Source organism: Echinops telfairi, unplaced genomic scaffold (assembly GCF_000313985.2).
Source record: "Echinops telfairi isolate 266 unplaced genomic scaffold, ASM31398v2 ScPeMD7_60;HRSCAF=208, whole genome shotgun sequence".
NCBI lineage: Eukaryota > Metazoa > Chordata > Mammalia > Afrosoricida > Tenrecidae > Echinops > Echinops telfairi.
In genome coordinates this window covers 18238422-18253533 of record NW_022103958.1, presented here as the reverse complement: position 1 = coordinate 18253533, position 15112 = coordinate 18238422, and the positions used below count along the sequence as shown (strand labels likewise).

Below are 15112 nucleotides of genomic sequence, written 5' to 3'. Positions count from 1 at the left end.
CAGTGTACTTTGTTCTATTAAACCGGCATTCCATGATGCTCACCTTCATGACACAATCGCTGGAGACAAATGTGTGCAGAAGCAACCGTGGTGAAGAAAGCTGATAGTGCCCGGCTATCAAAAGATATAGTGCCTGGGGTATTAAAGGCTTGAACATAAACAAGTGGCCATCTAGCTGAGAAACAACAAAGCCCACATGGAAGAAGCACACCAGCCTTTGTGATCACCAGGTGTTGAAGGGATCAGGTATCAAGCACCAAAAAACAAAAAATCATATCACTGTGAATGAGAGGGAGTGCGGAGTGGAGACCCAAAGCCCATCTGTAGGCAATTGAACATCCCCTTACAGAAGGGTTGTGGGAGGAGACAAGCCAGTCAGGGTGCAGTGTAGCCATGATGAAGCATACAACTTTCCTCTAGTTCCTAAATGCTTCCTTCCCCCACACTGTCATGATCCCAATTCTACCTTACAAATCTGGCTAGACCAGATGATGGACACTGGTACAGATAGGAACTGGAAGCACAGAGAATCCAGGGAAGATTATCCCTTCAGGACCAGTGGTGAGAGTGGCGATACCAGGTGGGTGAAAGGAGGGTGGGGTGGAAAAGGGGAACCAATTACAAGGATATACATATAACTTCTTCCCTGGGGGATGGACAACAGAAAAGTGGGTGAAGTGAGATGTTGGACAGTGTAAGATATGACAAAATACTAATTTATAAATTATCAAGGGTTCATGAAGAAGGGGGGAGCAAGGAGGGAGGGGGAAAAATGAGGCGCTGATACCAAAGGCTCAAGTAGAAAGCAAATGTTTTGAGAATGATGAAGGCAACAAATGTACAAATGTGCTTGACACAATGGATGGATGGATGGATTGTGATAAGAGTTGTACGAGCCCCCAATAAAATGATTTTTTTAAATAAAAAATAAATAAAGTTACTAAAGCGATTTAAAAAAAAGATCACCCAGTCTGTGCCAAACAGTGTGGACTATGTTACAAGTGGCGTTAAGGGGAAGGAAAGTGAATTAACCAATCTCTGGGCTTCTGTTTGATCCCACAGACGGAGCCAGAAATCATAGAGGAAACCAATATTGACAGAATTAACGAGCCCCGGGGCTACGGCCGGGCCCGGCAAGTGAAAGGCCACTCGGAGACCTCCACGCTGAGCTCCCAGCCCTCCATCGACGAGGTCAGGCAGCAGATGCACATGCTGCTGGAGGAGGCCTTCAGCCTGGCATCCGCCGGCCACGGGGGCCAGAGCCGGCACCAAGAGACCTACGGCTCTGCACAGCACCTGCCCTACTCCGAGGTGGTGACCAGCGCTCCCGGCACCATGACGCGGCCCAGGACAGGGGTGCAGTGGGTGCCAACCTACCGCCCAGAAATGTACCAGTACAGCCTCCCCCGACCTGTAAGTCACACATCCCACCACCTGCCAGCGCCTCCCCAGGGCTCCTGATGGGATCTCCCAGCAGACAGCTAGTGATAAGCCACCCTGGGCTTTGGAGATAACTTGTGCTGGGCTGTCATCATGTCCTCCACTCATGACCCGGTGCCCTTTCCTTTCCCATCCCTAGGACACTTAGGTCCAAGGCCAAACATGAGCATCCTTTTTGTTTGTTTGTTTGTTTGTTTGTTTTAATGAGCCCACTCAAACTGGGAAAAGCACAAGAGAGAGATGGGTTGTCAAACCAGGACAACTGGCAAGACAGTCCATCCCTTTGTTCGCAATGTTTCCTCTTGTGTCAACAATGCATGTAGTCTCTATTTTCTGGGAAGGAGAAAATAGCCAACCATGCACCATAGGAATGATTCTTAACCCCAGCCTGAGCCCTTGTTCTTCTTGCTCCTATAATGCGGAGATCAATGGGAAGCATGGCCATTTAGAATGATCACGATGATCACTTTCTGTCTTCCCAGAAGAAAGTGCCTCAAACTCTGCCAGAGGATAATTGGAAGCTGCTGGCTTTAATGCACTCAAGCAGGCTGACGGCATTTCTGTCCCGGCAAAGGCCCCTGCTGCAGTTTGGGGTGGCCGCACTGTAGTTCAGGAGATGCATAATTGTATTTCAGCCCTTGAATTTGTGAAGAAATTCGACTCGGCAGCTAATGACCAATCCAATGTTGTGATCAGCTCTAATGGGCCTGTGACAAGTGAAATAGAAACACCCCACCCCCACCCCCCACCCCTGCCTACCTGTTGATGTCCAAGGCGGCAGGGCTAAAACATCTGCCCCAGTTTGAGGCTTCCCAGATGGGAATAAAGTAATAATAACACCAGTAACAACAGCCACCCACTGTAGAGTTGGGCACTGAGCTAAGTGCTGTGTAGACCATAGCTCTTCTGATCTACCGGCCACACTTAGGAATTCAATAATGTTAGCTCCAGGTATTCATTGGGGCGTCCCAGAGTGGCACAAACTTTTAAGCACTCAGCTACTAACCAACAGGTTGGCAGTTCGAATCCACTGAGAGGCACGTCCCAAGAAAAACCTGGCAGTCTACTGCCAAGAGATCACAGCCATGAGGTCACTGGGACTCAAAATCGACTCACAGCAACTGAGTGGGCTCCTCTGGGTTTTACTGAGAGAGGACACAAGCGCATAGAGAAGTCATGTGTGTGCTATTGAGTGGCAGATATGGGATTGGACCTTAGCCATCTGACTCAAAGGCCACCGCTTTGTACCAAACTGGTCACCTGGTCGAGGGGAGCCAGAGGGACCTCCTCCACCTCCGATGGGAACTCGAGTCTCCAAAACTCTGGAGTGTGGTCCTCTACAGAAACTTACCCAGTTTGAGGGAATTCTGACGGTTCCTATCATTGCCCCTCATCCAGGTGAAGTTGAGGGTCTTGCAGGCTTCCTCCTCAAAGCAAAGCTGAAAGAAAGGCCCTTCCCTAAACTTTTGCTAGTGAGAACACATGCAGGCGTATCAAGCTTGAGTGTGCATTCTCCGTAACGCAGGGCTCCAGAAAACGTTTCTGTTGTCCTGTTTCACCAAGCCACATCTGGGTCTGCTCTGCACCCCTCTCTGGCCCGCTGGGCGGGAGGGACATCCACTGTCAGTCACCAGTGAGTGTCTGCCACTTCCGGCTGGACAGAAGCCACTGGCAGAGTGATGAAGTTTAGAGCCTCAGGGGATGGTCCACACCAGTCAGTACTCATCTGCGCAGTGCCCAGTTCTCAGGGGTCCTTGAAGGGAACTGCCCCCACCAGAGCTGGGCCAGACAGAGTGCAGGCTACTTACCTTTGGAAATCAGCCGAGTGCCTGACATCTGGCCCACACTTACCCTCTAAGCTGACACCAATCATCAGTATGAGTACAAACAACAGGGTGTGCACACAAGCAGAGAGGAGTTCTACAAACTCAAGGGGGTAAAAATTGTCCCCGTTATTTTGTTTTTCTCTCTCTGTATTCTCCTCCAGTTCAGCCTCTATTTCTGTTCATTCAGGGTCTCCCTCCCTGTCCTGAGTGAGGCTTGTTTTCTGGCACAAAGCTTGGTGGAGGTGGAGGGGTGAGGGATGCCTCCGTATCTAGCCTCATCTACCACTCCAGTGGCTTTCCCTGAGGAGTCCTTGTTCCCAGTTTGTCTCCAGCTGTTTGTCCTGACACCCCTCAGCCGTATCATGCTTCTGCTTGCAAGTTGCAAGTCCTCGCTAAACAAAACCAAACGCAACTCCCTGCCACTGAGTCGGTGCTGACGCATAGCAACCTTACAGGACAGGATAGCACTGCCCTCGTGAGTTCCCAAGACTAACTGTTTACGGGAGTAGAAATTCCAGTCTTCCTCCCAAGCTAGTGGTTTTGAACTGCAGACCTTGCAGATTGCAGCCCAATGGATAACCACTCCTCCACCAGGATTCCACTAAGTCCCCTCTAGGCCCTCTTTTTCTCCCCTGCCCCCATTCTCTAGAGCTCTCTTGCTCTGTCTGTACTCTGTCTCTGGGAACCTGGGAAAAGTTGGAAGCACTTCCTGTAGGATCCCTGTCGCAAAAGCAGCCAGCAGAAGGCCAGGTTCCAAATATAGATTCACAGCGACCCAGTATAGGGTTTCTGAGACTTCGGATATTGGCATGGAAGCAGTCGGCCTCATCTTCCTCCTACAGAGCAGCAGGTGGGCTTAAACCACTACTCTCACAGTCCAACAGTTACCAGACAGTGCCACCAGGGGTCCTTAATACATAAGAAAGGCACCAAAATGCAAAGGCTGCCCAGACATGAGACCCACAGGAGCCTGCAGACCAGAGGTCACAACCAGCATCGCGTGGGGGCCCCAGTCACAGCCTACAAGCACAGGACACAGGCTGTCTCTGGGTCTATGTGACCTCTGTGGCTGCCTGGGGACCCAAGGAAAAAGCCTGAAGGGGACTTACTTTGTACCTGGGAAACCCCTCCAGAGAAGGGAATTCTCCCTGGTGCTTGTCAGAAGCTCGGAGCTTTAATCGGTTCTGTTGCTGAGGACAGGCCTGGACATAGAAAACCTTCTCTTGGCTAGGAGACCGTGTTGGCCAAGGAGTACACCTTCCAAGAACCAGCGATAAAACAGTTTGTCTGCCTCCTCTGCAGAATATCGAAAAAGGCCGGAAGAGAGAGGAGGCGCTATAAACCCCTTTCTCTTTGAGGGACAGGTGTTTAAAGACAACCATGGAAGGCAATGTTGCCAGGACATCCAACATAGTACTTTTTAAGTAGTCTGCAAAATCTATGGTTCTGGGGTGCGATGGAGTCCCAGGGGGCTATGCCAATGGTAAATGAAGGACCAACTTCACCCAGGTCAGCCCTCCAAACTCCAACCTGGGGCGCTCTGCTGTACCCTGGATTCTGTCAACATATGGGTCTCTCAGAATTATTCCATGGCCAAAGAAATGTCTGGAAACACTTGAGCCAGTCTGATGTTGTGTTTGACCAGGAAAGATACAGACTCGGAGGGGCTGAGTGACTTGTCCACCAAAAGTGAATGGTTGGATTAAGAGGAGAGCTTGAGTCTCCCTAGTCCTAGTCCATGGGTTTGCATAATGCTGGGAGGATTGGGAGCCCTGGTGGGGTCGTGGTTACACATGGAACTGCAATCCGAGTGGTCGGCAGTTTGAAACCCCCAGCAGCTCCTCGGGAGGAAGGCTAGACTGTCCACTCCTGTGAACAGGTACAGTGTCAGATGCCACAGGGTCACGAGAGTCAGCACTGACTCGATGGCCGTGAGTTTGGCTTTGGGCCGGGAGGATTAAGGAGTGCAAATCCTGTGCTCCTATCTGTACCTTCTCTTCTGATCTCCTTGTTCCTTTTGTAGCGCCTTCTTAGTGATTTCTTCAGTTTCACTTTGCAGTTTATTAACTCTCCCTTCATCTGTGTCTGATCTCCTTTAGAGTGAGTATTTTACGGTAGCAGTTATATTTCACTTCTGAAAGATCCATTGGATCTCTTTTCAAATCTGCAGGACCATCCCTGAGTGTAGCTCCTCAGTTCCATCCTGTCTCCCTCGCTTCTGTAACCCTTTCTTCCATGGTTACTTTCCTGCTTTGTATCTTGTTCATTGTTTCCCTACTGACTCTCATATACGTCTTGGATGATGAGCTCCTATTTGCTCCATCTTAATCTGTGGGAACCCAGAGAGCCTAGTTTCAAGGTGCCCTCCTCCAAAGGGACTGCCAATGGTGGCTGCCTGAGCCTGGGAATGCTACCAACCAGGAGCCAACATTCAGCTCCCCCACCTTGCCCTGACCTACTGGGTGCCCACATGGCATTTGGCGTGTGGGCAGCCCCACCTTTCACATTTGCTTGCCACTCCCTACTCTCGCGTCTGGTGTCAGCTCATCGTTTTGTCCGCAGTTGCTGCGGTCGGTGTGCAGGAGGCTGGAGAAGCTCCTTGGCACTGGCCCTTCTGTCTTGCGTTTCTCACAGCGCATTTAAAGGGTGTGTTCCTGGCAGGACCTATTGGCTATTCAGTGCGTTGTCCATAATGCTTTGGGAAAGACCCAGTTTCACTTTAAGAAATCCCATGTTTGGATTCCCCGTGCTGCTGCTTTTTCTTCTGTGGTCGTGGGGCTGAAAGCCCTTGCGTGAAGGCCCTCTTGCTCCTGGAGCGCTCTGGCCGACACGATGCCTAGAGGCAGAAACCCACGAGAAGCACAAGTGAAGCTCTGTCACCCCAGAGAGTGTTTCGAGATGTTGTCTTGCTACCAGCGCTGTGGCCTGGCTCTCTAATCCTGCCATCTCCGTCCATTTCCTTTCATTTCCTCGCATGCTGATAAAAGCCTTTGCTTTTGTGATGGTGCCTACCCCTTATCTATGAACAGTGCTTTAGAGATCGCAGAATACTTGACATGTTCGCTGACTGGCCTGATCTTCTTAGTACCTCCCTGAGGAAGGTACTGATGCCCTCAACTCAAAAGAGGACATTGAGGTCCAGCGTGGTCACCTTCAGTCTGTCCATCAGTAGACCGAGGCCTCTGCCCATACATCTTGCCTCCAAGTCTCTTTCTTTCTCTGCTCGTCCTGCTAGTCAAAGGCTCAGTCAGTCATCTCATATTTATTGAGCATCTGCTACACACCAGGCACTGCTCCACGTCTGCCCTCGCCACAGTGTCGTTGGTGGCAGATAGTTAATAAATAAAATATAACGTTCAAGTGACAGTTGTGCGGATGGAAGATAAATAAAACAGGGGCCGGGGGAGTATGTGACTGGGCGGATGGAAGGAAGGAGGAAGTCGCGTGCAGAGCTGGGAGAGGGAGCAAGCCTCTGCATGCAGGAGAGAACCGAGCGAGTGCCCAGCACCACGGAAGGGCTGTGTGACTTTGAGCCTGGGGCCGCTGTCCCCCCAGGGGCCCCGTGGGGTGAACAAAGGGGAGACCGGTGTGAGATGCTATGAAGAAGTCCCTGGAGAGCACATGGAGGAAGCGCTAAGAAAACGTCTGCAGAGGGAATGGAAGTCTGATCCCTGGGCGCCTGCTGCCTCCTTAAAGTAGAGCCTCCGTGTGACCGGGATCCGGGTTGTAACGTCCCCCACCATCTGCTCTTCTCCGACAGGCCTACAGATTCTCCCAGCTTCCCGAAATGGTCATGGGCTCTCCCCCTCCGCCCGTCCCTCCCCGGACCGGTCCTGTGGCTGTCACTTCTCTCAGGCGGTAGGTAACACAGTCCTTTCTTTGCTTCGTTTGGGCTATTTGGAAAGGTTCAGAACCTTTGGACGCGGCACCAGCCAGGGTCCTTCCTGCCCTTCTGCCACAGCCTCATCGGCTGTCCAGACGGCCCCATGCAGGGTGCACCGAGGAGGATGGGAGTCACAGGGGTGACCACCTTCTCGTCTTTTGAAACAGAGAGCTCTTTAGGGTCCATAGTGAATGAAGCCCAAGGTCAATTACCCTCCATGCTGACGTTAGACACCTAAACAATGATTCCATGGTGGGCCACTGTGTTCTTTCAGGGTGGTGTCCAGGGGTCGGGGAGAAGCATGTCTGAGCACCCACCCAAACTCATGACCCCTGAGGCTGAGAGGGTACAGGTCTTCCCATTACGAAGCATATGCTTAGCTCTGTCCCAGGACGGAAGGCGCACATTTCCTGAAAATAGAAGAGAAATGCCAAGGGCATGGACATCGGTTGGAGCCATGGTCGTCATGTGCAGGGTGTGGGGAGGAAGAGCTATGCGCTGCAGCGTGTAGGGGCCATGACCCACCAGCCCACCCCGGCCTCCCCACAACACCTCAAGTACCAAGTCCCATGTCAATGGGCATCCTGGTCTGGGCTTTATGAGACCATTGAGGAACGTGTGGATTCCTCATAGAAAAGAGCCTGCCCTCCTCCCCAGCTGGGGCTGCGGAACTGCATGTAGACGCCATCCACTGTTCTGGCCGAACGGGGCTCCAGTCCCCACTCCTGCAGCAACTTGCGGTGGGACTTCAGGTTTTCTCATCTGTGAAAACAAGGCGATCACAGAGGCTCTGGGATTTCTTGAAACGTCGGGGGTGGGTATAGAGCCAGAACCCACGATTCCTCTGGAAGTAGTTTTCTGAACCAGAATAGGGGAGGCCAGGGTTCGGGGAGCAGGTAGGCTGCAGAGGAAGGGATGGAGGGATGGAGAAAGAAAAGGGGGGGGGCCCATGCCAAACCTTTAAACCTCTGTCCACCTCCCGCCCCCGCCCCTCTCCTTACATAGCTTTTCACAGCCTGGCCAAATATCAGGGTTCTCAGGTTATGGTTTAAAGGATCCCTGGTGGCACTGTGGGTTAAGAATTGTACTGTCAAACAAGATGCCTGCGGTTCAAACCGACCAGCCACTAGGCACTAGAAAGACGAGGCTGCCTGCTCCCCTCACGGTTCACAGTCTTGGAACCCTAGAGAGGCACCCTGTCAGCGGGAACTGAATGACAGCAGGGGCTCTGGTCTCTGGTCGGGGCTCCAAGCTCCACTCCCACGGCCCTCAAGTCGATGCCGACGCACAGCGACCCTGTAGGACAGGGTAGGACTGCCCCCGGGAGTGTCTGAGACTTGTTCTTGACGGGAATAGAAAGCCGTGTCTTTCTCTGAGCAGCAGCTGGTGCTTTCAAACCACCGACCTTTCAGATTGCAGCAGAACACATACCCATGTCAGCCCTCCCTGGAAACCCAGAGATTCAGACCAAGGACCCCGATAGATGAGCTCACTCGCACTTCCTTGTGTGTGAAATAAGACAAGGCTCTAAGAAAGCAGGTCACTGGAACCCAGCCCCCTGCCTCCCCCCGCCCCCCCCGCCTCCAGAGCTGGGGCTCTTCTGGGCTCTGACTGTAGTCAAGGCCCAGTGTTTCCCAAAGTGGGTGATGCCGCCCGCTGGGAGGGGGTGATGCTGCCCACGAGACTGATCCAGGAGGGCTGCAAACGCAGATGCCTGCACTGGCCCCGCAGTGTGGCTGCAGCGCAAGCATGTGTTGCCGAGAGCACCGAATAGGCTTTTCTTCTGAAAAGGGGGCGACAGGCCCCATGAGTCTGGGCACTTGGACTCTCCGCTCAGAGGGTGGCCCCGAGGGCTGGCAGCCTGCCCCACCAGTTCTGCAGCCTTTGCCTCCCTCCCAGGGCCCCTCCCAGGCCCCTCTGTGAGATCGGGTCAGGGAAAGGGTGAGGCCCGCATGGAAAGGCAGAGCCTGCGGCTCCCGCTTTGGAGGTGGGGAACTCCGGAGGTCCGCCGCCCTAGCTGCATGTCCGCTTTCTCTCAGAGATCCACTGCACCCGAACACCGGGTGTTGATGGGCCTGGTTCTCGGCCTGTGAGGAGAGGGCGTGCTGGTTCTGGAGGTCCGAAAAGCTGGTCCCGGGAGCCGTCGGAGGTTCCCAGAGCCTTGGCCTTCATGCCTCCTGCTCCTAGAAGCAGCGACGGCGACCCCAGCTTCCCGGATCGTTCATTCTACTGTGGGGGTAGAGCCAGCTTTCTCCTTCATTGGCTGCCGATGATGTCCTAAGTGGCCCATCCCCAGCTAATACCTAGCACTAATTGCTTTGCGTATTTTTATGTGGAAATTAAATGTTCTGCGACCCAGAGACACTGGAGCCACCCTGAGGGGAGGGCTGACCTTGAATATCTAAAAATGACTCCAAGGCCACCAGGAGGGCTGCTCATGTCTCCGGCGCCTCCTGCCGTGATTTGTTGATTTGGGACAAATCCAACCTGAGGACCCCCACCAAGGCTGTGGGGCTGGGAGGGGGTGCTGTTCTTGGACTGGCAGGAGCTTCCAGACTGCTGCTTCTGCCCCAGCCACCCCCACAGGGTGGGCTTCGGGAAGAGCCTGACATAGCCCCTGTGCCCTGCCCAGATCCACCTCGGATATCGGCAGCAAGACCAGAATGGCCGAGATGGCCGGGCCGGAGCAGGCCCCCCTGCACGACAGCGCCTCCTTCACCCACGTGTCCCGAGGCCCTGTGTCCGTGGCGCAGTTGGATCAGTCGGCTTTAAATTACTCAGGTGGGTAAACTCAAGCGGCGAGCTGGGCAAATCGGAGGGGACCCCAGGCGCCCTGCCGCCTGCCCCCCACTTCCCAAATCCACTCTGCAGAGGGCTCCTCCTACCTTCCACCCCCAGGGCACCCCACACACTCCACATTCCACCCCACAGCCCCCACCCTCCCAGAGACCAGCAAGCCACTGGCGTCATTTCGCTAAAAAGATTTGAAAGCTGACACAGTGTTAAATCTGTCATCAAGCCGAACGCATTGCAGTTCATCAGTTATTGCACGCATTGGGGTACTTTGTCTACTCCATAGCACCCAGCAGTGAGTCCTGGGTTCACTTGGCACTGTCATTCTTAGTAGTCTGTACCATGCCAGTGTGCTTTACAACCAAGGGCACCTTCCCACTGCCATCGAGTCAATTCTGACTCAAAGTGACCCTCGGGAAAGGGTGGAACTGGCCCCCTGTGAGTTTTCCAGCACTGTAGCTCTTTACAAGACAAAAGGCCCTGTCTTTCTCCCACGGAGCTGTTGGTGGTTTCAAGCCGCTGACCTTGAAGATCGCAGTCCAACGCATGATCTCTGTGCCATGAGGGCTCTTTGACAGCACCCTAGAGTTAATGAAATGTAGTGCATTCAGGCATGGTGGGTTACACGGTGGTCTGCTAACCACAAGGGCATTAGCCACTCTGAAAGAGAAAGATGAGGCTTTCTGCTTCCATAAAGATGTGCAACCTCAGACGCCCACAGAGGCAGGTCTCCTCTGCGCTACAGGATTGCTGAGTCAGACTTGACGGGACGGCAGGGAGTTGAGTGAGAAAAAGAAACCCCATCACCACTGAGCCTTTGCGCCCCATTCCGTCACCAGCCCCCTAGCCCCTCCCCTGCCCTGTGGCAACCACCGTCTGCTCTGTCTGTGGATAGCCTATTCTGCATGCTTCGTAGCCAGAGAAGCGTGCAATCCGTGACCTAGGATGCCGACTGCTTTCACTTAGCATCATGTCCTCTCAGTCTGTGGGCCTCAGCTTGTATCGGTACCTCTCCTTCCTCTTTGACTCAAGCTCAGTTCCCTTGTCTGCATGGCCTGCTTCGCTTCTGAGTTTCTTCAAACCACCCCTGTGCTCGTCTGGGTGGACGAGAGAAACAAACCCATAGAAACTCACATGTGTCTAAGAGAGAGTTTTTATATAAAGGGTAATTGTACATTAAGAAAGCATCCCAACCCAGTCCAGTCCAAGCCAATCAATCTGATTTTAGCCCATATGTCCAATACCAGTCGATGAAGTCTTCTTCCGACTCATGAAACACATGCAATGATGCTGAACGCAGGACAATCACAGGCCAGTGGGTGGAAAATTCTTTGAATCCAGTGGTGTTATAAACATCTCAGTGCTGGCAGGGGTCTCCACGTGGCTGCTCCAGCACCCAGGGCTGCATCAGGGTAGGTCCACATGGCTTCTCCTCAGGGATGTCTCACAGGAAGTCAGCAGAGAGAGAGAAGTCTCTCCTCCAAGGAGGAAAATACAGGAGTTCCCAGAATTCTCAGGAGAAGACCATGCCCACACAGAGGCCTCATTGGCTATGACCCAATTGACAGACTAGACTCCACCCCTTCACTTTTAATCCTCTCAAGTCCCAAATTGACACCAGATTATGTAACTACCACAATCCCGTCCAGACAAGCGGCAGCAGTCCACATGATGAAAGCATTCCCTGTGTCCAAAAGACCCACCGTGACCACGTTCATTCTTTGGCGCTTTCTTTCCCTAGTTCTCCTGGGGCAGAGCCCCGTTCCCTCCACCCAGCAGGTCGGGGATGTGGGGGCGAGGGGCTGGGGAGATTCAGGCAGCTGAGCCACCGCTTCTCTAGAAGGCCAGACTTAGGTAACCCAAGTCTGGCCTGAGCCACGGTGGATGCCATCTCCACCCAATGTCAGGTGAGCAGGGCGGGGTTCCAGGCGGAGGGTCACATCTGAAGTCCTGTCCACCCCCAAGGCCTTTACCTTCTCACCCCCCCACCTGGGGCCCGTGCTGCTCCCCCCGCCCCCCGCCCCCCTTTCTCCCTGGCTTCACCTTACAGAGATGTAGGCCCGGTGGGTGGGATGCTAGCTAAGCCCATAGCTCCCTCTTTAGGGGGATGGGAGGATGGGGGAAGTCCTAATAGTACCAGTCCATGTTTGTGAAATTAAGGAAAACTCCCCTTTCTCAAGATGAACGCAGACCTCAGCCCAACAAAGTCCCTCTCCACTCAGACTCGATTTTACAAGATTTCAACTAAATGCTGCCAACATTTGGGAGCCTCTGAGTGCTGGGTCCCAGAGGTGCACCTCTCCTAAACTGCCCCCTTCTCTCCACCATGCCAGGTAATACGGTGCCGGCAGTGTTTGCCATCCCGGCTGCCAACAGACCCGGCGTCACTGGCTACTTCATCCCAACGCCACCCTCGTCCTACAGGAGCCAGGCCTGGATGTCCTACGCGGGGGAGAACGAGCTCCCGGGCCAGTGGGCCGACTCGGTGAGGCCCTTGCTTCTCATACTTGAGGGAAGAAATGGGGTGAGAGGCTGGGATTAAGTCTGGTTGGACCCCACCTCCTTCTACCCACCTGGTGGTTAATGTCAGCCGTCTTCAAAGAGATGAGGCAGGGTGTCCTCAGGAGGAAGGAGCCTGGGTGGGATCACAGTGAAGCCCCTCGCAGCTAGCCAGAAGTTTGCAGATTTAAACCCACCCAGTGGCTCAGAAGGAGACAGACCTGGTGCTCTGTGGAGAGATCACAGCCCAGAAGGCCCTAGGAGGCAGTTCTATCTGTCACATGTGGTTGCTATGAGTCAAATTCGACTTGAAGGCACCTGATAACCAGGAGCCCTGAAAATTAAACAGTTGATTTAGTTACAGCTGTAGACTGCCAAGTGCAGGGTCAGTAGTGCGAACCTACCAGCTGCTACACGGGCTTCTTAGTCCCAAAGGCAGTCAAGTGACCCTAACTCACGGAGACTCCAGGAGTGGTGTAGAGCGAAAAAGCTACCAAAAGAAAAAGACGTGGTGATCTGCTTCCAAAAAGCCATCCATGGGGGCTTCTCCTGGGACCCAGGCTGGCCTCAAAGTCTTACTAATGGTGGCCCTTGGGCTGTGACATGATATCACCCTCTCTCCACTTCCTCATCTGTAAATAAGGGCAACAATACCTATGTCACAGGTTGTTGCTTTGAGAATGAGGTGAAGTAATGTGGGCAAAGACCTTAGCATTAGGCCTGTTCGCTATTGTGCTTAATAATACATCCCGGAGTTCCTTTGTGGCCTGTAAATGCTCGTTCTGTTGGCTGAATTGTGCTTATTAATAAGATACACAGATAAACTCCGATGTCTTCAAAAGCAGTGGTTCTCAACCTTCCTAATGCTGTGACCCTTTCATACAGTTCCTCATGTTGTGGTGACCCCCACCAACCACAAAATTACTTGCATTGCTACTTCATCACTGTCATTTTGCTACTGTGATGAATCGGGTGACCCCTGTGAAAGGATCGGTCGACCCCAAAGGGGTCGTGACCCACAGGTTGAGAACCGCTGTGTTAAAGGTTTTCAGCAAGGGTTGAAACACCTAGTTAATTCATTCAACCAGTATATCCAGTGAGTCCCAAATGTCTATTTTCTCAACAGACTCATTACGAGTGCTGCTTCTGGACAGTGGATGGTGCAGGGCTCTTTCATTGGCTTCCAAGTGTCTTTCCTCGGCACACACACACACACACACACACACACACACCGCGCCACCGTTCTTTCCCGATTCCAGGCTCGCCGAGCACATCTTGAGACTTGAACACCTACCTAACGCCAGGCCCTTCTCCCCCAATATCCTCTGCAGGTTCCCCTCCCAGGATACATTGAAGCTTACCCCCGGTCCCGCTATCAGCAGAACTCACCCTCAAGGCTGCCTCGCCAGTACAGCCATCCATCCAACCTGCACCCCAGCCTGGAGCAGGCCCCAGTGCCCTCAACAGCAGCGTCGCAGCAGAGCCTAGCCGAGAACGACCCGTCCGACACGCCATTGACCAACATCTCTACCGCGGCCCTCGTCAAGGCCATCCGGGAAGAGGTGGCCAAGCTGGCCAAGAAACAGACAGACATGTTTGAGTTCCAAGTCTAGCGCCTTGCCCCCGGGGGACTCTGGACCCCGCCCTCCGCGGAAGCAGCCCGGAGATGTCTCGAGTCCAGCACGGAGGGACTTTTCAAGGAGGCATGGACAATGGGTCTCTTTCATCCGCTGTCTCTGAGAAGGTGAACAGTGGGACTTCTGGGAAACAAAACTCTTGGAGGGTTGGATTCTTGGCTCTGTCAGCTGATCGTGGGTCAGAGGTCCACGTGCGTGTGATAGTCTGTTACATTAAATGTAGGAACCGTGTTTCCCTATGGAGCCTTGGTCACCAGAAGCACTCCTCTGCAGGTTCCTGCCCAATGCCACATTTTAATAAGTGACCGGTGGGGAGCGGGGGAGGTGCTAGCTCTCTCTTCGGTGACCTCTGCATGTTCATTCTGTTTCTGAGTCAGAGCCAAGGCAGGAGCGTGGACTAAGCACCTAGCTACGCTCTCACTCCGCCATGAGCGTGATCATAGCAATCATCCCGTTGGCGAGAGAGGCGCTGACTCCAGCCAAGGAAACCTGCGTCCTTTTCTTTTACAAGTTCAGCTTCAAAGTCAAAAGAATTGGATGAAAACCAGTGCTCTCAGGGGCTGTGCCTATGCACAGCCCCACCTCCTCCCCCTTCTTGAGCAAAGGCCAAGCAGGAGAGAAGATGAGAAAGGGCTGGTGGGTTTGTGTGGATGGCTCTTGAAAGGTGGTGTCATTTTGGAAACCGAGTACCGCGCAAACTGGCTCTGTCCGAAAGGGAACCGATGCTAAGAGCTTTTAGGTTCCGACAAAAGAAAAAGCAGCCAGGTGTGGACGCACATGTGCTGTGCATTGAAGGTGGCCTGATCCACGCAGCCCTCTTCTCTGGAATGATGGACACATCAACTTGGACAAGGAAATCACTCTCTTCAACAGGGCTGCCCAGCTCTGTGCTGCCAGGTGCTCCAGAAGGAAGCAGTGACGCCGGTTGGAGACCGCAGTGGGATGGGGTCTGCTTTTCCCCAGGCGGAAGTCAGTGTGTACAGAGCTTAGGAAGCTAGAAAAGTCTCTTGGTTTAGGTCTAAATGTAAATAGCC

General features: G+C 53.3%; 1 protein-coding gene across 1 annotated transcript in view; it reads left to right on the top strand.

Moving 5' to 3' along the window:
• Nucleotides 1-14270, top strand: part of KIAA1549L (KIAA1549 like) — a gene marked incomplete at its 5' end in the record, with an annotated part of 302875 nt that extends 288605 nt beyond the window's left edge. The window contains 5 exons of the mRNA XM_004718072.2: nucleotides 1063-1413; nucleotides 7027-7124; nucleotides 9782-9930; nucleotides 12276-12427; nucleotides 13773-14270. Of these exons, the coding sequence (XP_004718129.2) occupies nucleotides 1063-1413; nucleotides 7027-7124; nucleotides 9782-9930; nucleotides 12276-12427; nucleotides 13773-14054 (1032 nt within the window). The remainder of the gene's footprint in view (nucleotides 1-1062; nucleotides 1414-7026; nucleotides 7125-9781; nucleotides 9931-12275; nucleotides 12428-13772) is intronic.
• Nucleotides 14271-15112: the final 842 nt, after the last annotated feature.